This window comes from Poromitra crassiceps, assembly GCF_964638095.1.
Source record: "Poromitra crassiceps genome assembly, chromosome: 19".
Classification (NCBI taxonomy): domain Eukaryota; kingdom Metazoa; phylum Chordata; class Actinopteri; order Beryciformes; family Melamphaidae; genus Poromitra; species Poromitra crassiceps.
The window spans coordinates 12,266,818-12,289,678 of NC_139646.1; the positions used below are offsets into that span (position 1 = coordinate 12,266,818).

A 22,861-nucleotide genomic window follows, 5' to 3' on the forward strand; every position below is an offset into this window, starting at 1 on the left:
TCAGATGTTGAAGAATTACACTTACAGCAAAGTTGAGACAAAATGTCTCCTCCACGTCATCCCCGTCATGGTCCAGAAGCTGTTGTAGACTCCTGCAGACAGAGGAATGTATGTATGTATGCTGGTTATTACACCATGTGTACATACAGGCCCCCTCAACATGTGTACCAAATTTCATGCAATTTCATCATACAGTTTTGGGGCATTTGTAGCACACCCTACTGTTCAATCGTAAAACAGCTATGCAGAGGGCAGGGATTGATGATATCTAAACATCTTCACAAAGTCATGGAGTTATGACAATTTAGCAGAGAGGCCACGCCCTCTAATGTAAAAATTGCTATCTTCAAAACAACAGTAAATATCAACAACCTTTTAACAAGTAGTAATGAGACAGGCCTGATACTACATAAAACATTTGGTGGTGATCGGGGCAAATGGTGTAGGTGTAGACGGTTAGAATGAAAACCAGCAGCACTCTGGGTCCTGAGGACCGGAGCTGGAACCACAGAGACTACAGTAGCCAAACAGCTGTGCCTGTGCTCTAGCAACATGGATTAAATAGATGGGGAAACCTGAAATAGGTCTGTCACATTAGTTGTTGAGAGGTAATAGAAAATGACTCGGAGCGACAGCTGTGTTGTTATGTTGGCTGCTAAGCTCCTGCAAGGTATTTATCACCAACACAAGGAAGCATGTAGAAGCAAGGCTAAAGGATAGTGGAGGGTGAAAAGAAACTTGTGTGGAGTACAAGTGTGATGTCACAAGAACAGCTAATGAGTGGAGTGGAATGGGACGGAACACCATGTGTTTAACGGTCTTACAATTTGCAATGATTATACTATAAAATATTTTGTGTAGTCTACTCAGTAGACTACACAAAATATGTATACAGTAGACTCTACTGTATTTCAGCTACAGTAGAGACTGAGGTAATTGGCCAGTTAGTTCACAAGAAGGGACAAAACAAATGCAATTAAATCTCTAACAAACTCTCTCACAAGTTAAGGCTACTGTACATAAAACTTTACAGTAAAACCAATTGAGAAACCCAGAGTGTTGCCGGGGGCTAAAAAATGATTGCCATGCCGTAACCACCCTTTTATCACTAGATTAAATTACAGAAAACATACTTTGCACTTATTCTTCAGCATTTATTATATTGACAATCACTGATAACAGCCAATTTAGGTCATCCCATTAGACTTCCCCCCCTAGCTTCATAAGTCAAATGGTGTGACTTTTTGTCGACCTCCTCTGCCGGGACAGGCAGACCTACAGTATCATGAGGTCCGGGTCTGATCTAATGTAAGTCATATCTCGATGTTTTCAGCGTGAGGGGACTGGAGTGCTCTTTTGAGACAGTCAAAATAAAAACTTGGGAGGATGCTGTTTCTACTAAAACACTCTCTACAGACTGTGGCTGTGCCGCCCAACGTGTAGCTTTCAGAGAACTCATCTCAAAATCAATAGATACAGCACTTCCCCACCACCCATCTGGAGAGCTACATGCTAACAGCTAACCCTTCCTGCATCCAATTCAATACAGAGACATTTCCCACAGTGGCAGTCAGCTTCAGCTTCAATACAGAGACATTTCCCACAGTCAGCTTCAGCGTTACATCAAAAACCCACTGCTTATGTAAGCGAGTGACATACATACTGTTTGGCCCGTGGCAAACATGATGTCACTTTTAGACATGCTTGCAGAGCAACTTTGTGTTTTAATTATTTGATCTCAACAGGATGTGGGATTGTTGTTGCTCAGCTGTCCCAAAGGTGTCTGACAAAAGGTATGAAGAATTTCTCCTGAGGCGTGCTCTTTAAAAGGGCAAAATCACAACAAAATCCAGTAGATTTGTGTGATTTGAAGATCTGGCATCTGGGACTTTCAAGTCGGCTGCTGAACAGCATGGCATTCATGTGCTATTTTGCCAGAAAAGCTTAATTGTATAATCTTTATTTCAGACAGAAGTCCATAGCACATAAATGTATCATACAATAACATACAACATGGGAAAAAGGTAAAAAAAGAGATTAATAAAATAAAATACAATAGTGCAATAAAAGTGCAATAAAAGTACTGTAGTGCACTCCTACCTAATCAGTAGCAAGTGGCTGAGCCAGTGCTTTACGCAGCCTGGACGTGACCCGGTAAGAGCTCTTTATAGGGTTTGTTAGCGCCACTATAATGCTGTTGTTTGACACTTCCAGGCGCTGCATAAAATGATACATGAGTCGCCTTAACAAAGCCTCACAGGTGGGCACATCAACAGAGGTAAACAGCTGACTGGCATTATGCCACCTGGGAACACGGAGAAGCAACCTCATGGCATCGTTGTATGCAACAATGTTCAAGCAACTGTTGAAATAAAGATGCGTGTATCTTCTTGACTGACACAAAACTTTATTTTTTCACCTTGTTGAGAAGGTGAAAGAGTTTCTGACTTAATGATTGGACTTTGGAGGGCTTTCATGTGACATTTCCAAGTAGGAAATTTGTTATTCCGATATATCCGATGAATATCTGCCCATGAATGGACACGTTTTGTAATACCACTATGTAACCTGGACCCAATTAAAGGATCATAACGAATTGCTGGCAGGAAGTACAATGACAGCAGAGTGGGAGCATTTCAGCTTGCCAAAATGGCCCACACCACAGTCTACTCTATGGCGTTCCTTCTCCCATTGAGGTCAGTGCACTTTACGTTACCTGCCCTCAGTGGGTGAGAGCTCCTTGAGGTCCTCCAGCGTGGGTGCCACATCTAGCAGCTTCTTATAGAGTATCAGTGGGAAATGGAGGTCCACTACCGTTGAGTTGTAGATGGCCAGCCCACAGATGATCCCGATCAGGTGGAACCAGTTGTGCTCTACAAAACACTGGAGATGCACGCAGGGAAATTATTCCAAACTCATTTCAGCTCACCTCTCAGTTTTACACAGATATGAAAATCTGTTGTCTGTTGTCTATTGTCCGATACAATAACCGATATTAACATTGCTGTTATGGCTGATAACAGATATTTACAATGTTGATATGCTCTGTATAAAAACAAGTTTCTATGATCATTTTGCACATACTCAAAACACATGTAAACACTGTGAATTTGAAAAAGTAATGTCTTTCTTTGTTAAAAAAATGTCCAAATCTTTCCCGATACGATAACCGATATTAACATTGCTGTTATTTTGCTCATCGATCTAATACCAATAGATACAAAAAAATAACCGATATGATTGCAGATTATCGTTCATCCCTAATTTTGGTGAAAGTTGCAAAGCCGCATGACTAATTTGTTATTAGATTAGTTTAGAACATTTAGACAGTTGCTGTAGCGCCACGCCACCATCAGGACTATTGGCCTCCAAATCCTGTTGAGGAAGTTTGGCATGGGACTGGACCTATGTGCAAAGTTTGGTTTATTTTCATGCATGGGGAAGTTTGATTTCCTCGGAAAAGAAGAAGAAGAAGAATATTGGCAAATACAAGAGGGACCATGTTGTGGTGTAACTTACTTTGTCTGAGAACCAAAGCAGGTTGGACTCGGTGTAATGAGTGAACATGCCATACACGGGATCCATCAGCTCCTTCAGCAGCAGGAGGAAGAACTCTTTCGTTACTCCACCTGCATCTACCGCCTCCTCCCCATCAAAGATCACCTGGAGGATGGAAGAAAGACATCAAGAAAGGAGATGGAAGGAGATTCTAAACATACAGAGGTTATTGTTAGGGATGGGGAAATATATTGAAATTCAATATCGCAATACAAAAATGTGACAATATGTATTGCGGGGCAGAAAGATTTATCGTGAGGCAGCTTGCCCATCACAATTTCTCCAACCTCTCCATCCAAATTAAGTTTGCACTTTAACATTCTAGCAATGCCAATGCCATTTCTAGAAAGATTTATGGCTCAGAAATAAACACAATTCTGCAGAGTCACTTTATCATCATCAATCTGGGAATCCATCTTAAAAGAAAAATTTAAAGTCTGTCTTGAGGGATTAGTTATCATTGAACTTATATTTATTACACTGCATCGTTGGACATAGGGGTGACAAAAAAGGTTTCAGTGATCAACTCACCTTGAGTGGTTTCTTGAGGTCCACATCAGAGTAGACGGTGAGCTCACGCAGTGCGTCACTTACTAAGTGGTCCCTGCGCACATGGAGCACGAGGAAAGGGTTCCTAGCCAGGAGGGGTTCCAGTGTGAGCAGCATAAAGACATTGTGCATGTTTGCACCACTTACTGCCATCTTGGTAATGGTCGCCGGCAGGGAAAAGAGAGGATGTGAGGTTCTTATTCAAATGCATAGAAACAAAAATCCAAACTCACTGAGCAGTTAAATTAAACCAAATTCACACAAAAAATTTTACCAATACACCATGTTAATCTGATTGTATGAAACTACACCAAAACTATTTTCATATAAGCAGCAGCTACCTGCATCTGCAGTTCAGCATCTGTTTGCAGCATGGTAGTCTTGGCTTGAGCGTTCAGTATGAACGGGTAGGCACATAGGGTCACTGAGCTCTGCAGGGGGGAGGAAGAAATGGCTGAAAATACATTCACTATAACATTATATATTGGTTATTTAAATCATATGATTATTGATGATAGGTTCAATCTTGAAGACCAATACCTGAGCAGGTGGAGTTCGCATTTTCTGATAAACAAAATGAGGGAGAAAGCAAAAGAAAACAGATGAACTCTGTTGGTATTTGACATGATTTGCAGGTAGAAAAAAAGCTAAGTGTACTGTAGCTGCAGTTGTAAGATTGACACATGGGACTTGTGGCATGTTAGTCTAAGCCTCCCAGTTGACTGAGACATTGGACCAGTGTGGAAAAGGACAGCCAAGGCTAAAAACACTATGATCTCTTCTTAGAAAAATACTGAACAGAATGTCAAAACGTTTTCACTCCGGTGACTATCCTACGTACGTGACAGGATAGGGGCTTATCTGTGAACTCAGAATCTCATTGGACAGAAAAGACTGACTAACAGCAAGTCAGCAACACACCCATCTTGCACAAGCAGACAGGAATACAATTTCACACTGTGGCTCAGACATGAGCAAAGAGCAATACAGCCCAGTCCCAAAGGAGGAGGGGTGTGCGTGTGTAAAATACATAAATGTCACTTATGTCATGAACATATCGTAATACTGTCTTGTATCATTAAATGTTGCATAAAAGCCCAGCTAATGGGGATCCTAATAAAAACACACATGAACATAAATATGAACATAAAAAAAGAGGAAGTGAAACATCATGAGAAGTGTTGATTTTATATTCTTTTACCTACGGGTATGTATGATTTAAACAAATTGTGCAATAGGGCTGTGCAATTTCATGTCTCAGTTGGCATCTCCCCACTGTGTCTTAGTGCAATGCTGTGTCTGTCCTGTTTGTGTTTACTTGTGTTTTTGTAACGCCGGATGTGGCTATGCGCACTTTTTGCCCAAGACAAATTTCCCTTCTGGGACAATAAAAGTTGATCTCATCTCATCTCATCTAGTACGAGAATCGCAGTACTCACAATCTCAGCTTTACTCAAAAACCACTTGAGGTAGTCTTCCTGGATGTCCACCAGGCTGGTGATGTCAGCGATATAAAAGCGGTTGTACTCCACATGCTGGGCCTTTAGGTTAACCTGGGAACATGGGATAAACAGCTGTCTCAACTCCAGGAACTGACATGGTACACGACAATAGACGGCTAGATTACCTTAATAACAATGAATTACAAAGGGCCACGTTGCCAGGAAAAACATTTCCTCACACTGTACTCAGGAACAATGCAGAATTGATGCTGTGTTTACAGGAGCAGCAAGTGACCTTGCTTGATACCTTGTGGAGTTTCTCCAGCAGCCTTAGCGTGGCGCTAATATAGCTCTCATGGAACACGGCGGGGAGCAGCGTCTTGCCTCCCGTTAGTAGAAACACAACAATGCTCTTGTACATGTCTACTAATCTGGAGAACACACCGCCGTCCACCAAACACCACCAGTTATCTGCAGGGAAAACAGAAGCAGGCAAATGATCATTCCCAAGCAAAAGACTGATTCAGTTCAACTACTACAGCAGCCATTCCCAACCTGTGGGCCGCAAAGGTATTGCAAGTGGGCCCGGAATCAATTGCAAAACATTATGATCTTGGTGGGGGGGGAAATATTACTATTATTATGTATGAGACTGTATTTCTCCTTTGTTGAATGATACTGTTATTTAATGTGTACGGTAATCAAGTATTTGTTAATTAGGCTATTGCAGACAGCAGAAACAGGACCTGATTTTTATCTGCTGCTGAAGCCTCTGCCATTGAGAGAGGGGGAGAGAAAGAGGAGATCGAGAGAGAGGGCAGAGAGAGATGAAAGACAGAGAGAGGGGGGGATTCATATGCAGGGCCAGGGAGGTGCTCCCCCCCCAACCCTTTCCTCAGAACTGGTTTGCGGGCCGGTGTGACTTGATTGGTGGGCCGGATTTGGCCTGCAGGCTGCCAGTTGAATTGGCCTGCTCTAGGTCTACACATGGTTGTGTGCATGCACAGTAGCATCTGTTGGTGAGCAGGTGTTTCTGCACATGGACCTGCACACGTGGATGCATGTGCCTCACTGTCCACACACTGCATCTGTGCACATTTCTGCTCATACCGTATGTCTGTCAGTCAGATGGTGAAGTATCGCAAGCATTCATCTCTGCATACTGATACTGCTGTGTGTATAAGAGATGCTGGATGCCCTAGCTTGTGTGTGTGTGTGTGTTAAGCGCAATTTAGAGGAAACTGTAATTTTGATATATTCCAGCACATGCACGTCAGAGCTCGATGAAAGTGTGAGACATGGCGCGCTTGTCTGGCGAACCACCACTGACTGGCTAAGCATTAAAGGAAAAGCCCACCCTAAATCACTTCAACACGGTTTAAAAACAGCATCTGGCAAGGTATCTGGCATTTCAGGACTAATTATATTGTTTGATGGTGTGTTTTTCTTCTAACGAACTGACCATGTGTAGACGACATGACGTCAAGATATTTCCAGACAAGCTACAGTGGAGTTTGGCAGCAGAATAACTTTCACGTATCTACAATGTCAACGGTACAGGTCAGGTTTTGGTGTCCGTCCTTCAGAGTCAAAGAGCAAGAGCTTCTTTCTAGACTCATTTTGCACTGACATTCAGCAAACATACAGGGGAGGCAGTGGAGACACCAATTTAAAGAGGAATCAATCATGGAGGCAGTGGAGATACCAATTGAATGAGAGCAGACCGAGGCTCCCAGTCTCCCCGCCCAGCCAAACTCCCGGCGCCAGCCCCTGATTCCCAAAGAACAGCGGAAGGATTGCGCGTTTTTTTTTTTTTTTACCTTTATTTATACAGGGGGAGTCTCACTGAGAGCAATGCTCTCTTTTTCAGGAGTGCCCTGTTCACATTCACACACACATTCATACCTGGAAGCTGACCAGTACAACCACAGTCTGATCTGCTGGCCACTGATCAGCTCCACTGGAGCGGTTGGGGATAAGAGCCTTGCTCAAGGGCACCTCAGTGGTGGTAATGAGGGAGGGGCAAGCGCTGCCTTTTCACTTTCCCCACCCAGATTTATCCTGCAGTCCCGGGGATTGAATCGACGACCTTCGGGTCACAAGCTCGCTTCTCTAACCATTGGGCCACCACTGCCCACAACAGGGCCACATTTGGACCCACATGCAGTTCTCTTACATATTTGGAGATGCATGAAGCTATCGCATGTCTCACATCCATATACAGACCACACAGAGACAATGTGTTATGAATGCCGGAGTTGTTAAGAAACAACCAGTAACTGTCTCTCTACCTCTAAAATTATTCTGTTATAACCCAACCCTGAGGGGGGGAGGGATGTTGGAAGGGATGTTGTGCGGATGTTTTTGCATTATATATTGCTCCAAATCTGCCTGGCGCACAGCAAACTATCAACGCATGTTTGAAATGCATGTGGTGTGCATGTGCATGCCAGTGCCCTACCCAACACTTTGCCAGGGTTGGTGTCGAGCCGCAGGATGGCCATGGCCAGGGGGATAGTGAGGCTGACGTAGTTCTTGGAGTCCTGCAAGGCGGGGCACTCGGACAAGATGAGGTAGATCCTCATGGCCTCCACATCAGGAGGGGAGCACGGCAGCTGGGGGATCAACAGGCTCTCGAAGCTTTTGGTGGCCTGGGTACCCGGGGGTTTGGACACAGAGAGAGGGATGGCATACGTGGCTGAATGAAAGCTTTACATTATGCCTACATTTAATAATACAGCTCAAAGAGATTACTTTTGCAATTTACACAGAAGATTATTTCAAAATGTGCCTCAAATATTAATATGTAAATTAGAGAAACTAGTAAGACATTTCAATCTCAAAACAGCCTTGCCTAACTAGGCAACAGGAGAACAACATCAGGCACAACATTTTGGGAGAGGCATTTAGTGGTGCGGAATGTAGCCTGCTCTATAGGGAGTATAATAAATCAGCTGCAAAGTGCAAACCCAAACATAACATCAGTGAGCTCATGCTAGAGCTTATGACTCAGTCCAGCAATCTGTGACAGAAAGGACTTGATAGTGTTTTCAAAGCATGGTCAATATTGACATATGACATACATAGACGTTTATTTTGCTTTATGGGCCACAAACTACTAACTGAGGTGTCAATGTTGGATTGCCAATACTAAACATGCAGAAAATCCCAGTGTTTCTCCTTTAACTGGTTCATCAAGGTGAAACAGGCATCGAAACCCAAACTGGGGGATAATTTTGAGTCCTTGACTCCAAATACTAGATCCAAGTCATAGCAAGACCTTTATGTTTTTGTTTCCACAGCCTTAAACAGAAATCAAGACACAACCATTTGTAAGTATTTGGAGGGGGGAGAATGCTTATAATAAAACTAACATTCTAAAGTTACTATGCTCATGATAAATATACATGATTTTAAATGGGAATACTAAGTGGTACATGGCAACATCATTCTAATTCCTTGTATGTGTAGTGGAATATTCTTGACTTTATACCTTTTTTATTTTCAGGTAACTACTAAAAATATGTTGGGTTACTTGGAATATTGAGTTTTGAAGTTTCTTGTACCAGAGAAAAGAGCCTTATACACATATTTACAGTATAAATACACCATTACCTGCTCCAGAAGTCCAGAGAAAGCTGGCTTGCTGAGTGTCTCAAACAGCATTCTGACAGTGTTGAGATCGATGCCTGGGATCTTTGGGTTGGTTTTGAAGTGGCCATCATCACTAAGAAAGCAAACAAACTTTGTTTGTCTAGACTGCTAAGAAGCTCTATCTGTGGTCACTAACAGGATCAATGGGCCAGTGCTTAGACTTAGGGACTTTGTGGTAAAGCATGAATGTAAGGGCACACGTTACACTGGATTAGTCATATGACTATTCTAACCTGTCATATGGCACGTCAGCTACTGAAGGGTAAACATGTAGCCTAAATCTTCACACTCACAAGCACAGACAAGCACAGGCAACACGAGCATCAGTTGTTAAGGCATAGACACAGCCTAAAGGTATTTAAGCCAATCAGATCTATTCCTTTAGCCTTTGATTCTGACAGCACTATCAAAACCACTAGTGGACACTCTGCATCATAGTCGACTTATCGTTTATCTGTGGTTTTAGGAATAAACAATATAAATAAATACATAAATTGAACATAGATTTGTTTGAACAATCATTTTATACATGATGCCATGTTAAATCAACAGAATGTAAGGTATTGAGAGAGGGAAAGACTACGGTATGTTGTTCCTGCAGTCAAACAGTCAGTATCTCCATGCAGCTCAGACAAGCTGCTGGGGTTTAGTGTCTCATATATAAACCTAAATTTAACCTAGTCTCGCTTACCAGATTCACTCCCTACAACGGGGGATCCAATCGTTTTCAGAGTATAGCAACGAGCTAGCATTGTTGACGTTTAGCAGCGCGCAGGCATTTGAGATCGACAGATTCGACACGCACAGCGGCAGAGGCATTTGAGATGGACAGATTCGTCACGGAGGGAGCGGAAAGGAAATCCATATATGGTCGCGCCGGTCAGTCAGAGCGGGTCGGAGCCAATGGCAGAGCTTGCAGGGAGCGGAAAGGGATTTACTTCCGCTGACGACTGAACTGGTCGCCACCAATGGCAGAGCTCATACCAGCAGCCTGTTTCCATGCTGCCAGACTTCTCTCCCGGAAGGGAGGGAAGTCTGGCAAGCGAGACTACCTGTCAGGTGTAAAGAAGCGACTGGCAACTGCGCATGTGTCGGACGAAGCACGGTGCTAGTTTCGGCACTCCCCAGATCGGCAGAGGGTGGAGCAGCGACCGGGGCAGCAGGGCGAAAAATTACAGTCCAATTGCCTCTCAGAGCCAATCAGGACTCTGCTATTTCCACATACCCCCATGTTGGTGCCGCCTACATTAGTTATCCCTTTACTGGCTGTTTTTGCCCTACTGACAGCCAGGGCTAGTGAGCACTGCCTGATGTTACACACAAAAAACGCACCCACATCACCTCCACCACCAACAAAACCCTCAGCATGAGGGACAGCAACTATTTACAGTGTAAGCCTTCACATATTGAAAGAACAGGTTTATTTAGTCATAATACAGCTACACTAGATCTGATCTAGACGAGTGTTTGCTAAACAAGAAACACCACTGCACTGATGCAGACAGCTAGTTCAGTCTTTGAACTACACCCCAGTGAACTGTGAATAACCCTTAAGCCAGTGATACTCAACTTGCGGCCCGCGGGCGCCCCCTGTGTGGCCCGCGATGGAATTGCAAAAAAAAAATATATATATATTTTTTTTTTACAGTGCACCTGAACGCAACATGCAAGATACCCGCTGAATAAGTGTGCAAATGTTCATGTCATTCTGACCAATACTCCACTTCTTTTATAGCATTTCAGTCTGGAATATGGAATATCTTTCAATAATCTATGATTTAGCTGCTAAATTGTCAAATACCGCCGTCTGCTTGCTACCCAGGCACTTATGTATGTACTTAACCTAACTAACTTAACGAACTAATGCACAACATTGTCAGACTAAACTCCGGCTGACACCCGGCTGACCTAACTGGCCCCTGGCCTTCTATCATTTCACGAAAGTGGCCCCCGGGCAAAGCAAGTTGAGTATCCCAGCCTTAAGCATTGTTGTTGACGGGGACCCACTCAATTTTGGGGGCTTCATGGGGGTTTTCTTGGTTGGGAACTCCGTGAGCTGTTCTGGGTCCCAAATGTGAAACCACCACATCACTGAAAATGAGGGCTGCCTCTCCCACTCACTGTGTAGTGCAAGCCATAAGGAGCAACAGAACCTCCCCAAGCGCATTGCTCCGAGTCCCGCCCACTCTCTCACACATAGCACTGGTTTTCAGAGCACCCATGCCAATGGTTTATATAACTGCTAAACGCTAGTGGATTTTAAGCTAATGTTTTAGAAGGAGGTCAAATATAATGTACTTAATGTTCCGCCTCTCTAGAGGACAGTGTTCCCCTCTGATGGGCTCCAAGGATCATTCCCATGACGCGATAAGCATCTGCTGATGAGTTTGAACTAAAATAGCCACCACACCTACACATATGCTCAATGTGGTCATGGATCTCACTGACCCCTAGATCACATCTCTCCCAGCCTGGATGATCAGCATATTTAGTCTGGTGAATTAAGTAGAGCCTATGATGTCTCTAGTGAAACCTTTCCCATGGCTTTGAGTTATGTAATATGCATTCTCTGCCCTCTTTCATTTGGGCCCACATGTCTGGTAAGCCAGCTGCTCTATGATGAAACTTTCACTTACAATTGTTAAACCCCAACTGAATTAAACTTCTCCTTAGCTTCAAAGAAAGAAGAAAAACAACTTAGTACATTTATGGTTTTCACATCATATTCCATCAAGGCCCCAAGTTGTCATTCCAGGCAAACACTACATCAGTAGTCAAAATAAGCTGGCATTGTGTGATTGGTTGAAATGAAAACCTGCTAAGCTAGAGCAACCTAAAAACTTGGATGTCTTGAGCCCCTTATCATCTATCTACATTAGCTAACATGGAATATGATTTTTCCTCTAGATTCTCATATTTTCCCAATGGTTACATATCACACATTTTAAGTTTCACATAGAATACATACAGTATATTTAGAAATTGCCAGATATTTTTCATATGAGACTCAATTTTTATCGCCTCTGTATTTTATTTTGCACACCATATTTTCAAACTTTTCATTCATTTATTTCTACTCAATATGTTCTAGTGTTGCAACTCTGCATTATGTGTAATACCTCTTTGCTCAATTCTTATGTAGATTCTATTTTTGCCGTATCCTTTAACTATTTTATGCTGTAACAGCCAAAATTCCCCACAGGGATAATTAATTAATTAAAGGGATACACCACTTTTTTGGAAGTTTAGCTCATTTGCCACATCCCCCCCACATAACCAAGATACACCATGCCTTACCGGCACTATCCGCTCAGTTTACAGTGAGCTACAGTCGTGAAGTTGGTAATTATCACAATAGAATGGAGGCTAATGGTACAGCTGTTAAAAATCTGCCAAAACACACATCTCACGGCGCCAAAATACATGTTGTGCTTCGGGTACTCACCACACGATGAAATATTAATCCAAAATGCACATACCGGTAATCTGTCTTTTTGGAAGGAAAAGAGGTAGCCGGCACTACTTTCCAAACATGGCCGACGACCTCTTTTCCTTCCAAAAAGACAGATTATGTGCATTTTGGATTAATACTTCATCGTGTGGTGAGTACCCGAAGCACAACATGTATTTTGGCGCCGTGTTTCGGCAGATTTTTAACAGCGGTACCATTAGCCTCCATTCTATGGCGATAATTACTAACTTCACGACTGTAGCTGACTGTAAACTGAGCGGACAGTGCCGGTAAGGCATGGTGTATCGTGGTTATGTGGGGGGATGTGGCAAATGAGCTAAACCTCCAAAAAAGTGGTGTATCCCTTTAAGTTTCATCTGATCTTTAATTATGTTATCTTAGCTTACTATTGGAAACCTCGGTACACTTCCATTTAAAATGCTATGATGTGAGCAAAGTCTGGCTATACTTCTAAGTTGTGCCATATACAATATACTGTAAGTGTGGATGGAACGTAAAGGGTTTGTGTACAGTACCTTTGGTCCAAGAAGCTCGCATTCCAACAAGCCGTGGAGGAGAGTAGAAGTATGATGTCACTGAAAACAGAGTCCAACCATGAAAAGGGTTAGCAGACCGACAGGTGGAGAGATCATGAAAAGATGAATGGATTCATTTTATGGATCTTATAGGTTCACATTATATAGACAAATCTCAAATACCACTACTAAACCTAAGAATCTGCAACAAGTGCATGGAGATTTCAAAAACAGGATTTGGTCTACTTGCAATAATAGGTCTTCATTGTGGACTTACTTTGTGACACTAGAATCTGTGTTGTCTATCAGTTTCATCCTCCATGAATTTAAATTTTCATAATTGATCTGGGAGATGCCTTTACTGATGTTAATCACTCTGAAGTCTTCTGGAGGGATGGAGCTCTGCAGAGAGGAAGCCAGATGCAGTAGAGATAACATTGAGAAGAATGTTTGTCATGGTGCTTCCACTGTGTGTGGCAGGCACAGTGCTGTACAAGGTCTTTCAGACCTCTGTTTGGGTTATGTCCCTTTCCTCCATGCAGATAAAATAAATCGTCTAAATATTACACTGTAGAGACAGCACGTGTGTGATGTCTTTATCAGTGCACATTCCAAGCAATCTGCAGGATATCCTCCGTACCAGACATTTGCTACATGTATAACAATACAAGACCAAGCAAAACTAAGGCACCGCTGCCGCCTTGTGGTAAAACACTGAAACTGATTCAACTGAAAGCAGCCACACTGGCAAATCAGAGTCTACGGGATCCAGCTATAATAAAATGTATAGAGACAATAATGTTTGGGATTAAGTAATGCAAAGAGTAGGGTAATAATAAATAAGGCAACAAGATTTAGGAAGGTGGACTGTTAAACTCTCTAAGAAAGGCTAAATCAACATTTGTCAGATCACATACCTGCTCACCAGAGTACAATATGAAACTGTGGTCTCCTCCACAGTTGATTTTGGTCACAGTATAATGTTGTGGTTCTAACAAGGAAAGGAAGAACCAAGAGTAAAGGTTAGCTGGCCAGCATTTGATAACAGAGTTCACTGTTGGTACATCGGTAAGAATTATGTCTACTATACGGAGAATTGTAGATAGAGATATATTTACATATGTCAAACATACAGTACATCAAAATGTGTGTGGGGGGGTCTCTTAGTGAAATTCTAATTTGATGGACGTGCTACAAGTTTGTTCATGTTATTTTTCCCACCTGAAGCTGAGGTTCCCCTACAACCCACTAGATGGCATGAGACAGTACCAATGCTCCTTGTCTGTGCAATTTCATACTACCGGTACATAATTTGAGATTTACCAAAGACAATTTAATTAAATTGACAATATGCTCAAGAGAGAAGCATTTGATTTTAACAGTACCGTAAATTCCGGACTATAAGGCGCACCGGTGTATAAGCCGCACCTTCAAAGTTGACTATTTTTTTCTTATATAAGCTGCACCGGACTATAAGCCGCGGGTGTTTTAATGGTATTTTTTTTTTTTTTTTATTGTGTTTTAATGTTTAATTACCATATGTAATGCTCCCATTTATTAACATTTCAACAAAACAACATAACACAACACCACCTGTGTTGTTATTTACAGTGCACACAGTGTCATACAGTGTCATACAGTGTGGTGAAAAGAGGGCAAGAGAGGAAATTAAAACAGAAGTGGATTTATAGTTAGAAAGAGTGCTAAAAAAGAGAGTTTTTTTTTTTTTTTTTAATCCATAGATAAGCCGCACCGTTATATAAGCCGCAGGGGCCAAAAAAGGCCAAAAAACGGGGAAAAAGGTGCGGCTTATAGTCCGGAATTTACGGTAGATCCTATCCATATCCAATTGACACCTATTCCTGGAAGTAACCGCCTGTATATAAAACAAATAAATAAAATAAAATCATGAAAACCTTTTACCTATTTAACACTTGCCATCATTAATCAACTCACAGTGACATTATGAAACACATAAAAGATACAAGAGCCAGCAATGAGCCATCTGGTCACCTGGTCTGTGGAAATGTCCTGTGAGAAGTGTGCTCTTGACAGGAAATGGGTTTCTGGCATTCCCCCGCATTCCTGTGCCCAGCTGGCCATGGCTGTTACAACCAAATGCATACACCATACCAGAGGAAGGCACAAACGCCAATGTGTGATGCCTGAGACATACAATGCAGAGAGAGAGAGAGAGAGAGATAGCACAAGATTTAGGACGCAGAGGAACACATGCAGTATTTGTGAGTTTCTGGCGACCAGTCCAGTACCAGTCCAGTACCAGTCTCGTACCTGCCACAGGCGATCTGAGACACCTCGCTGCCCATGAGCTCCAGCACTCGTCTGGGTAAAGGTTCATTGTTGGTGGAGTCGTGACCCAGCTGACCCCGCGAGCCATCACCAAATGTAAACAAGCCGCCATCCTGTCAGACAGACAACACAGTATGGGTTGTTTTTTTTACTGGTGTTTGAGACAGACATTCTTTGCATAGCTTGGCAGTTAGTCAAACTAAATAACATCCTTCATACTCAAAGACTCCACCCACCCACCCAAACACACACAGCACATCTTGGAGATGTGGCTGGACTATGGCTGGAGATTAATTTGTCTGGATCCGGTATCACTATTCACATGCAACAATAAAGTTATATTCCTACTTTTGTGAGGGCAGCTGTATGTTGATCTCCACAGCTGATGTAAACAACCTTTTGGGATCTCAAAAACTTGATGTGGCACGGGACAGCACGATCTGAGAAAAGGAACACAAACAAGCAAGGTTACATAGCTCTACACTGCTATTGGTTTACGTGCGTGTCCTCCTACAGTTGAGTGCGAGATGTGGGGGAAAACTGGATGATATAACTATGTGCAGGGAGATTGGCTATACTTTGTATCATGTATTAAATACATAATAGATCAATAAATAATTGTATTAAATAAATACTAATTGATTACACTTTTTAGATACATGATTGACTTTCAGATTCACTTTCCTGTATTTACTGCTGATTTAGTTTGTTTAGTCATGCCATTGCCCAAAACCAGTTTCAAGTAGAGGCTGCAGGGCAAGATCAGCTTATTGGTAATTTAATTCCCATGCCACATGACTGCAAGGACTAGTCTTGACAAGAACAACCTGACCTGCAGTATTCAAAGTCTATATTAGGTAATAGAACAATTATACAGTATTTGATGACACACACTACTAGATCTTGGAGCTAATGCTTAATACACACACTTACACTGCTGATTTAGTAACTTACAATACTTCTAAAAGGCATTTCCACAACAAAGAAGTCTGATGTGTCCCCCTTCATTTTCAAGTTCATATTTCTTTGTTTGATACTCCAACATATGGACCCCCCCCCCCCCCCCGCCTCCATACACTGGGAGGCCAGAGTGCAAGGTCAGCTACAGAAGAGTGTCCATCTCCTGCTCTAGGACATCTTGGCATGGTGGGTGCATGCTGTTAGTGTTACGGAGGGACTTGACCCTAGGCCTTTTGATGCTTACTACACCACCCTGTTGCTCATCCCACCCAAAACCCCATCATGTGTCATCATTCTACTGTACCTTGTTCATCATTGAGCCCCAGCTGCCCGGCACTGTTCTTGCCCCAACCAAATACAGCTCCCGACAAGGAGAGCGCAAAGCTGTGGTCTCCCCCAGCAGTGATCTGTGCCAAGGGTATTCCTGACAGAGACTTGAGGGGCTGCGGGGACAGCGTGCTGGGCTCTCCCTTCCCCAGACCCAGCTGACCGCTGGAGTTCTGGCCCCATGTGAACAGCTGGCCATCTGAGAGGGAGAGGAGGAACGCGCAACAGAGTTAGCCGGAACATCTATCCCTTCAACTGCTTGAAGGACCTTGTCAACATTTTGGGAGATTCGTCTATTTGCCATAGAAGATAGATGGCCTTCTCTTCTCTGTGCTTGCACTAGAAAGTTGTGACGTGCCCCTCCTGCTAGTTAGCTTAGCACAAATGGCTGGTAGTCTACAGAACGGGCTAGCCTACCCCCGTTAAGTCACCAAATACACATTCCAACAGCACCAAAACGCTCTTATGTACATGTTTTGACTTGTGCATTCACCAAGTTATGAAATGATAATGTAAAATTATGAGACATTGTAATTTTCAAAGCAAAATACATAGCGGGAACTTCCAGTTTGGTCAGGAAGTAGTTCCGGCTATCTATTTGCTTCAAAAATTACAATGTCTCATAATTTTACATTATTATTTCATAGTGTGGTGAGTACATGAGTCACTCACAACATGTACATACTGTAGGAGCGTTTTGGCGCTGTTGCAATGTGTATTTGGTGACTTAAAGGGGGTAGGCTAGGTTTTCTACTCCATGCACAGAGAAGAGAAGGGCATCTATCTACTCATCTTACTATCGGGAAAATGGCAAATAGGAGAATGTCCCAAAACGTTGGCGTGTTCCTTTAATAGTATAGACTTAGCTAACTTTGATGTGGTAGTATGTTACTATCTGAGTCTGCAAAAAGCTACTGTGATTTAACCTGAGGTGGTAAAAATGTAGGCCTACAACACTCCGCTCACTGGAGCAGTCTAGTCCAGGGGTTCCCAAACTAAGGATGCCGCGGCCCACTTTGAAATCTGACAATCTTCCGGGGCCCACCCAACCCTTTAATCACAACTCTGATCAACACACGAGACTATGATGTATTTCCCTATATGTTTTATTTTATTTTATTAACGGAGCATGTGAACTTGGGCATGAGGGTAATTAATAATCCATCCACATACAAAAACATTTCGGCAAAATACCCAAAAGCACATTGCCAACATTTTCTCCCCCCTTACTCATCAATTTGCATGCACATCACATTTGTTGAGACAAAATGTGATGAGCAACAACAGAGGAAATCAATCCACAAGCTATTAGGCTGTGAAAACTTATCTGTGAAGGGGAGACTTCTGGTACCCATTGGACCAATTTTCATTTATATAAATTGAGCTGAGAGGTCAAGGAACCCCTTTGAAATAATTTCCCCTCGCCAAAATGTAACCTATGTTTGGAGCGTTATTTAGCCCCCTTCCCGACAAGCTAGCATATTATGCTTGGTACCAATGGGTGCCTTAGGTCTTCTAGTTTATTCTGGTAACAGGATCTCTACTATAGCTTTAAAAAATGACCCTGCTACAGCAATTTGATTACCTGCGAAAATCTAGAGTGTTGGCAGACCACTCGCGGCCCACCTGCAGTACCTCCACGCTCACAGTTTGGGAATCACTGGTCTAGTCCAATACAGTAGCTAAACTGACAGTGTGTTATGGAGAGTTTGTGCCATCTCACCTCTGGAAAGTGCGATACAGTGCTGGTTGCCACACATTACTTGAGAGATGCGGTGCTCACACAGCTTTTTGATCAACCTAGGCAAAACAAGAAATATATTTGTTCAAGAGGGCAAACTCACATTATGGCTACAGGTTTCCTATTGGACTTAAGACATCAAAATTTTGGACACAGGAAATATGTCACAATCATTCATGTTGATTTTGATCAGTGTAATAGTAGTTTGTGGTGTGATCATTATTTTCTGTCATGTGTCACAGTGTTTTTGTGATGACACAATGATGCTTTGTCAAGCATCACCAATGGTTTTCTGCAAAGCACTAAAACACTGTACTTACTAGCAGTCACACTTACACATGTGTATTTCCTGTGGTGGTATTAAGTAGAGGTATATATATATATATATATATATATATTACTCTTTTTGCCAGTTGAGAAAAGGTCTGAAATATACCCTGGGCCTGATGATAAATAAATTGTGTTTGATGATAAACCATATAATCTTCCTTTAAAACTATATAGAATGACATACAGAATATAAGTATATAAGTAGAAGTAGTATCAATCATGCAAATAGTATCGTCTTTATTTAAATTAAAAAATGTGCTTTACAGGTTTTGAGCATCCAACTTTTAGTGTAACTGAGATGCGTATTAAGAAAAGGCTTGGGGGAAGAGGGTCTTTATCTCAACTCTGTTTTTTCTGGAGCAGTGCCCTTTCCTGGGGCCTGTACCACAAAGCAGGATTAGTGGCTTCGCAAGGTAACTTCTGGTTTAACCCTGGGTTTGCCGTGCAACGCTGCTAGTTCACATCTTACCAAGATATATCACCGTGGCAACTTAAGCTGCACGCCACGGCTAACCTGCTCCAGAGCAGGTTAAGTTCAGAGGATAAGATCAAAATGCATGGAAGACCCACCTTCTGACCAATCAGCTCTCTGGAGACAGCGAGTCACCATTCATATAGGATCCCCATATGAAAAGTAGATGGCATTCAAATGAAAATCACAAAAGAAAAAAACATGAATGGCTCCTGTTGAATTAATCAAGGACTGAAGCCTTGCACTTGTTCTACATCATTAAATTAAGCCTACTTACCACTGTTTTTATATTTAATCATTTTTATTTGTCCCCAAGTAGTTACGTTTGACCCCGCCGATTGCAGGTGAACGGTGCGTGGAGAAATGTCACTAAATCACTGGTGTAAAAACAAAGGTTACCATAAACGTCTCCAAAGCGCACCACGGTTCTGTGTGCGCAATGGAGCTGAGGCTGACATGTCATATACGCCAGAATAGCCTACATCTAAGCAATTTAATGGGATAGCCTACACACAGATGTAATTCATATCTAGGCTACTCCTGCATTTTGCAGCTGCAACTGTGTTACTTTTGGCCTGTATGATGTGACTGAAATCTTCATATCTTTTCCAGCATTAGTCCTGTATGAAATATGCCTCTGCTGCCAATATGTGACCACAAAATAAGCTATTTTTATCAATGAAAACTATGCCGGCACCGTGTCGATTCAGTTCAGCAGCTTTTCTTTTTTTTATTATCATTATTTTTTTATTGGTATGATAGGAATTATTCCATCAGTGCGACCAAACACATCATGAGTGATAGAGATAATTATTCATTGAACCTACGTTTCTAAATCTATGGTCTAAATAGGGTTACGGATTTAGGAAATTTAGACAGATTACACATTACTTCCACTCACAAATAAGACTAGGGTTGGCACGATGGACGATGGCATTGACCATCGTCGATGGGCCGACCCCCATCGACCTCTGAGCCTTCTACATCGGACCATCGTGATTAATTATCTGTTCGAATTAAAATTGAGCAGATTTAATCATAAAAAAAGGCCAAATCCACTCAACTCGACACGTGGGTGGCACTAAACAAGCGTGCCCTGCCCTGTGCCCCCAGTTCAGATAAGCGGTAGAGCGGAGTCGGCATAAGTCGGTTGTGGTGTTGTGAAAATGTTAAGACAAAGAAGAAACTTCCCGTTCTTTCCTGTTTTCAACCCAATCAATGTGAGTAATGTTACAAGTCTCCAACTGTGAATTCAACTCGCCTGTTTCCTGGAAGTCGCTCCATTACAAAGGCTGCTGCTGTGTTTCTATCTCTCCTTAACGTCATGTTAGGTTCAAAACTGAGCCCACACGAATACTAACGTTATCCGCCAGTAATTCTTCCCGTTTTCTTCCAGCTAGTTAAATTCAACACACATGTTGTTGGTCAGGATCTGTAACGTTAATGTTATTTGTTTTGCGCCTTTCAATATTGCTGGTAGTGATAGGCTACTGCTTCATTCACCTGGCTCTGTGCTGTAGTCGTAGCCTATCCAAGCCCGCTGGTCTCTCATGACATGTAGAGCTCAGCTGTCCTGTAGTAAATGTGAACTTCATCAATCCTTAATTAACCCCCACCCCCATCAATGACGATGCCATCGTACATCGCCATGTTTCACTGTGGAACCATCGCCATGTTTCCCTGTGGAACCATCGCCATGTTTCACTGTGGAACCATCGCCATGTTTCACTGAGGATGGCTATTTAGTCGCACAACCCTAAAAAAGACATGCCAGTTTTATTGAGTTTATAAGCTGCTGTAGGCTTGTGGAGGCAGAAACCGCTGTTCAAAAACCAAATGACTGATTTGAATAAAAGCAGTAACTTTAGACAGTCCTTCAGTAACACACTAATATCCAACACTGATTTTGATTCTGACATACAGTAAAGCCCCACTAATTAATGTGTGTGCACTTTGAATGAATGAGGAAATAGGCGTGTCTGGCACTGTAAAATCTGGACCTGTCCATATTGCATTGTGATTAGCTAGTTGTTACAAACCACGCCTCTTTCGTGGACACGAGCTCCTGTGGACGAGCATGTGCACGAGCTCAGAGCTGGATAGGGAAATCCTAAATTGACAGACCCAGCTGATAATCACCTTCGTGGCATCATTTAGCGCAATTGCGATTGTCTGGTTAAGTCAAACCAGATCAATGGGACAGATCCTGGATCTGTTTATCTCAATTCGTGGTACAGGCCTCAGGTCTCTTCTACCGCTCTTCATCTGACTGAAAGGTATATTAATGCAAAATATGGAGTTCTTCCAGCAATTCAATTTTGACATCCTGAGTTAACACTGACAATTCTAACTGGAGTAAACAGGACTGAGGACACAAGTCAGCGCTAACCAAGAACCAAGATCACTATCCTCTGGCCAAATGACTAGATTTGAAGGGTCATTATGATTATTCCCTCAATTGTAATTTCAGTCTTTAGTGCACTGATGGTTCTGTGATGTCATCTTCTATGACGCCATATGACTCACACTAGTACTTTGTGGTGGCATAATGGTATTCCCTGATGTCAAAATGCCTTCTCTCTGTGTTGCGACAATGAACGTTTTTTCAAGACAATGGCAGCATTCATAGCTTTGTTATTTTGGATGCTCAAAACTCCTTTTTTGTTTTGGCAGCTTGGCATGCTCCTGTATGCCTCCTGTCCTTATCTGCACCTCTTAAAATGTTATTTTGCTGAAGTCCACTTTCTCTGAGTCTCCTATCAGACTAAAAGCTGCAGTTCCTCTACGGTGCACTACGGGGTCACCTGGGGATACGAACGGCCTCCTCCGCAGATCCCAGGCCCAGCTGCCCCCCTTCACCAGCTCCCCAGGCAAAAACCTGGCCCTGCTCATTCACCGCCACAGAATGGTCCCGGCCGCATGACACCACCGCTATCTTCTGTGTATCCAGAGCGCCTACTAACTCTGTGGGGAGGAGGGAGGACTCATCAGAGAGAGCAAGAAGCAGCTCCATGGACATTGACAATGTAATTAAAAATTACAGTCTTGACTTCAGAATTCTGCTATTTGACACTTTCACAATGTGCAATATTTTCAGTTCAGTTTACTAGCTAATTCCTTTTTAGGGCTACCAGGTAACTTCTGTTTTAGCAGGCAATAGCCTGGTCCGGGTACTACCTTTACAGAAAGATGTTTTGCCTGTCCAAACACATCTAGGCCTGGCCTACCTCTAGTTTGTTAATGATCACAGTGGTGTTAAAGTTAGCCAGCTGTAAACTCTGATCGGTATCTGATGAAGTTACACAATGTGCTGAAACAGAGGGCATTCAAAAAGAAAGCCCTCATATACTGACTGAACACATTAATGGGATTCAGCATTGGCATTCTATCTAATCAAAAATAATGGAAAGTCCAATGACATCCTGAGAAGATCAATAGTTTTTCTTAAAAATTACATAATTACATAAACAAACTAGAAATACCGCCTGGCGGTTGTAAGCCTCCTCCGTCAACAAGTCAGTAGTCTTCATC

The 22,861-nt window shown here is 42.5% G+C and overlaps 1 protein-coding gene across 2 annotated transcripts in view; it reads right to left on the reverse strand.

Annotated features, from left to right (window-relative positions):
- The window catches only part of herc3 (HECT and RLD domain containing E3 ubiquitin protein ligase 3), a 35,861-nt gene that overhangs the window by 9,849 nt on the left and 3,151 nt on the right, over positions 1-22,861 (reverse strand). The window contains exons 2-20 of one of the 2 annotated variants that reach the window (XM_083655483.1): positions 22,135-22,294; positions 18,511-18,587; positions 16,765-16,986; positions 15,849-15,940; positions 15,483-15,613; positions 15,204-15,355; positions 14,108-14,181; positions 13,468-13,592; positions 13,191-13,250; positions 9,165-9,276; positions 8,011-8,200; positions 5,857-6,020; positions 5,547-5,660; positions 4,648-4,671; positions 4,449-4,538; positions 4,090-4,260; positions 3,520-3,663; positions 2,717-2,883; positions 26-92 (exon numbers count right to left, since the gene is read on the reverse strand). In XM_083655483.1, the coding sequence (XP_083511609.1) occupies positions 26-92; positions 2,717-2,883; positions 3,520-3,663; positions 4,090-4,260; positions 4,449-4,538; positions 4,648-4,671; positions 5,547-5,660; positions 5,857-6,020; positions 8,011-8,200; positions 9,165-9,276; positions 13,191-13,250; positions 13,468-13,592; positions 14,108-14,181; positions 15,204-15,355; positions 15,483-15,613; positions 15,849-15,940; positions 16,765-16,986; positions 18,511-18,587; positions 22,135-22,294 (2,336 nt within the window). The remainder of the gene's footprint in view (positions 1-25; positions 93-2,716; positions 2,884-3,519; positions 3,664-4,089; positions 4,261-4,448; positions 4,539-4,647; positions 4,672-5,546; positions 5,661-5,856; positions 6,021-8,010; positions 8,201-9,164; positions 9,277-13,190; positions 13,251-13,467; positions 13,593-14,107; positions 14,182-15,203; positions 15,356-15,482; positions 15,614-15,848; positions 15,941-16,764; positions 16,987-18,510; positions 18,588-22,134; positions 22,295-22,861) is intronic. The other variant, XM_083655484.1, reaches the window with a different exon arrangement.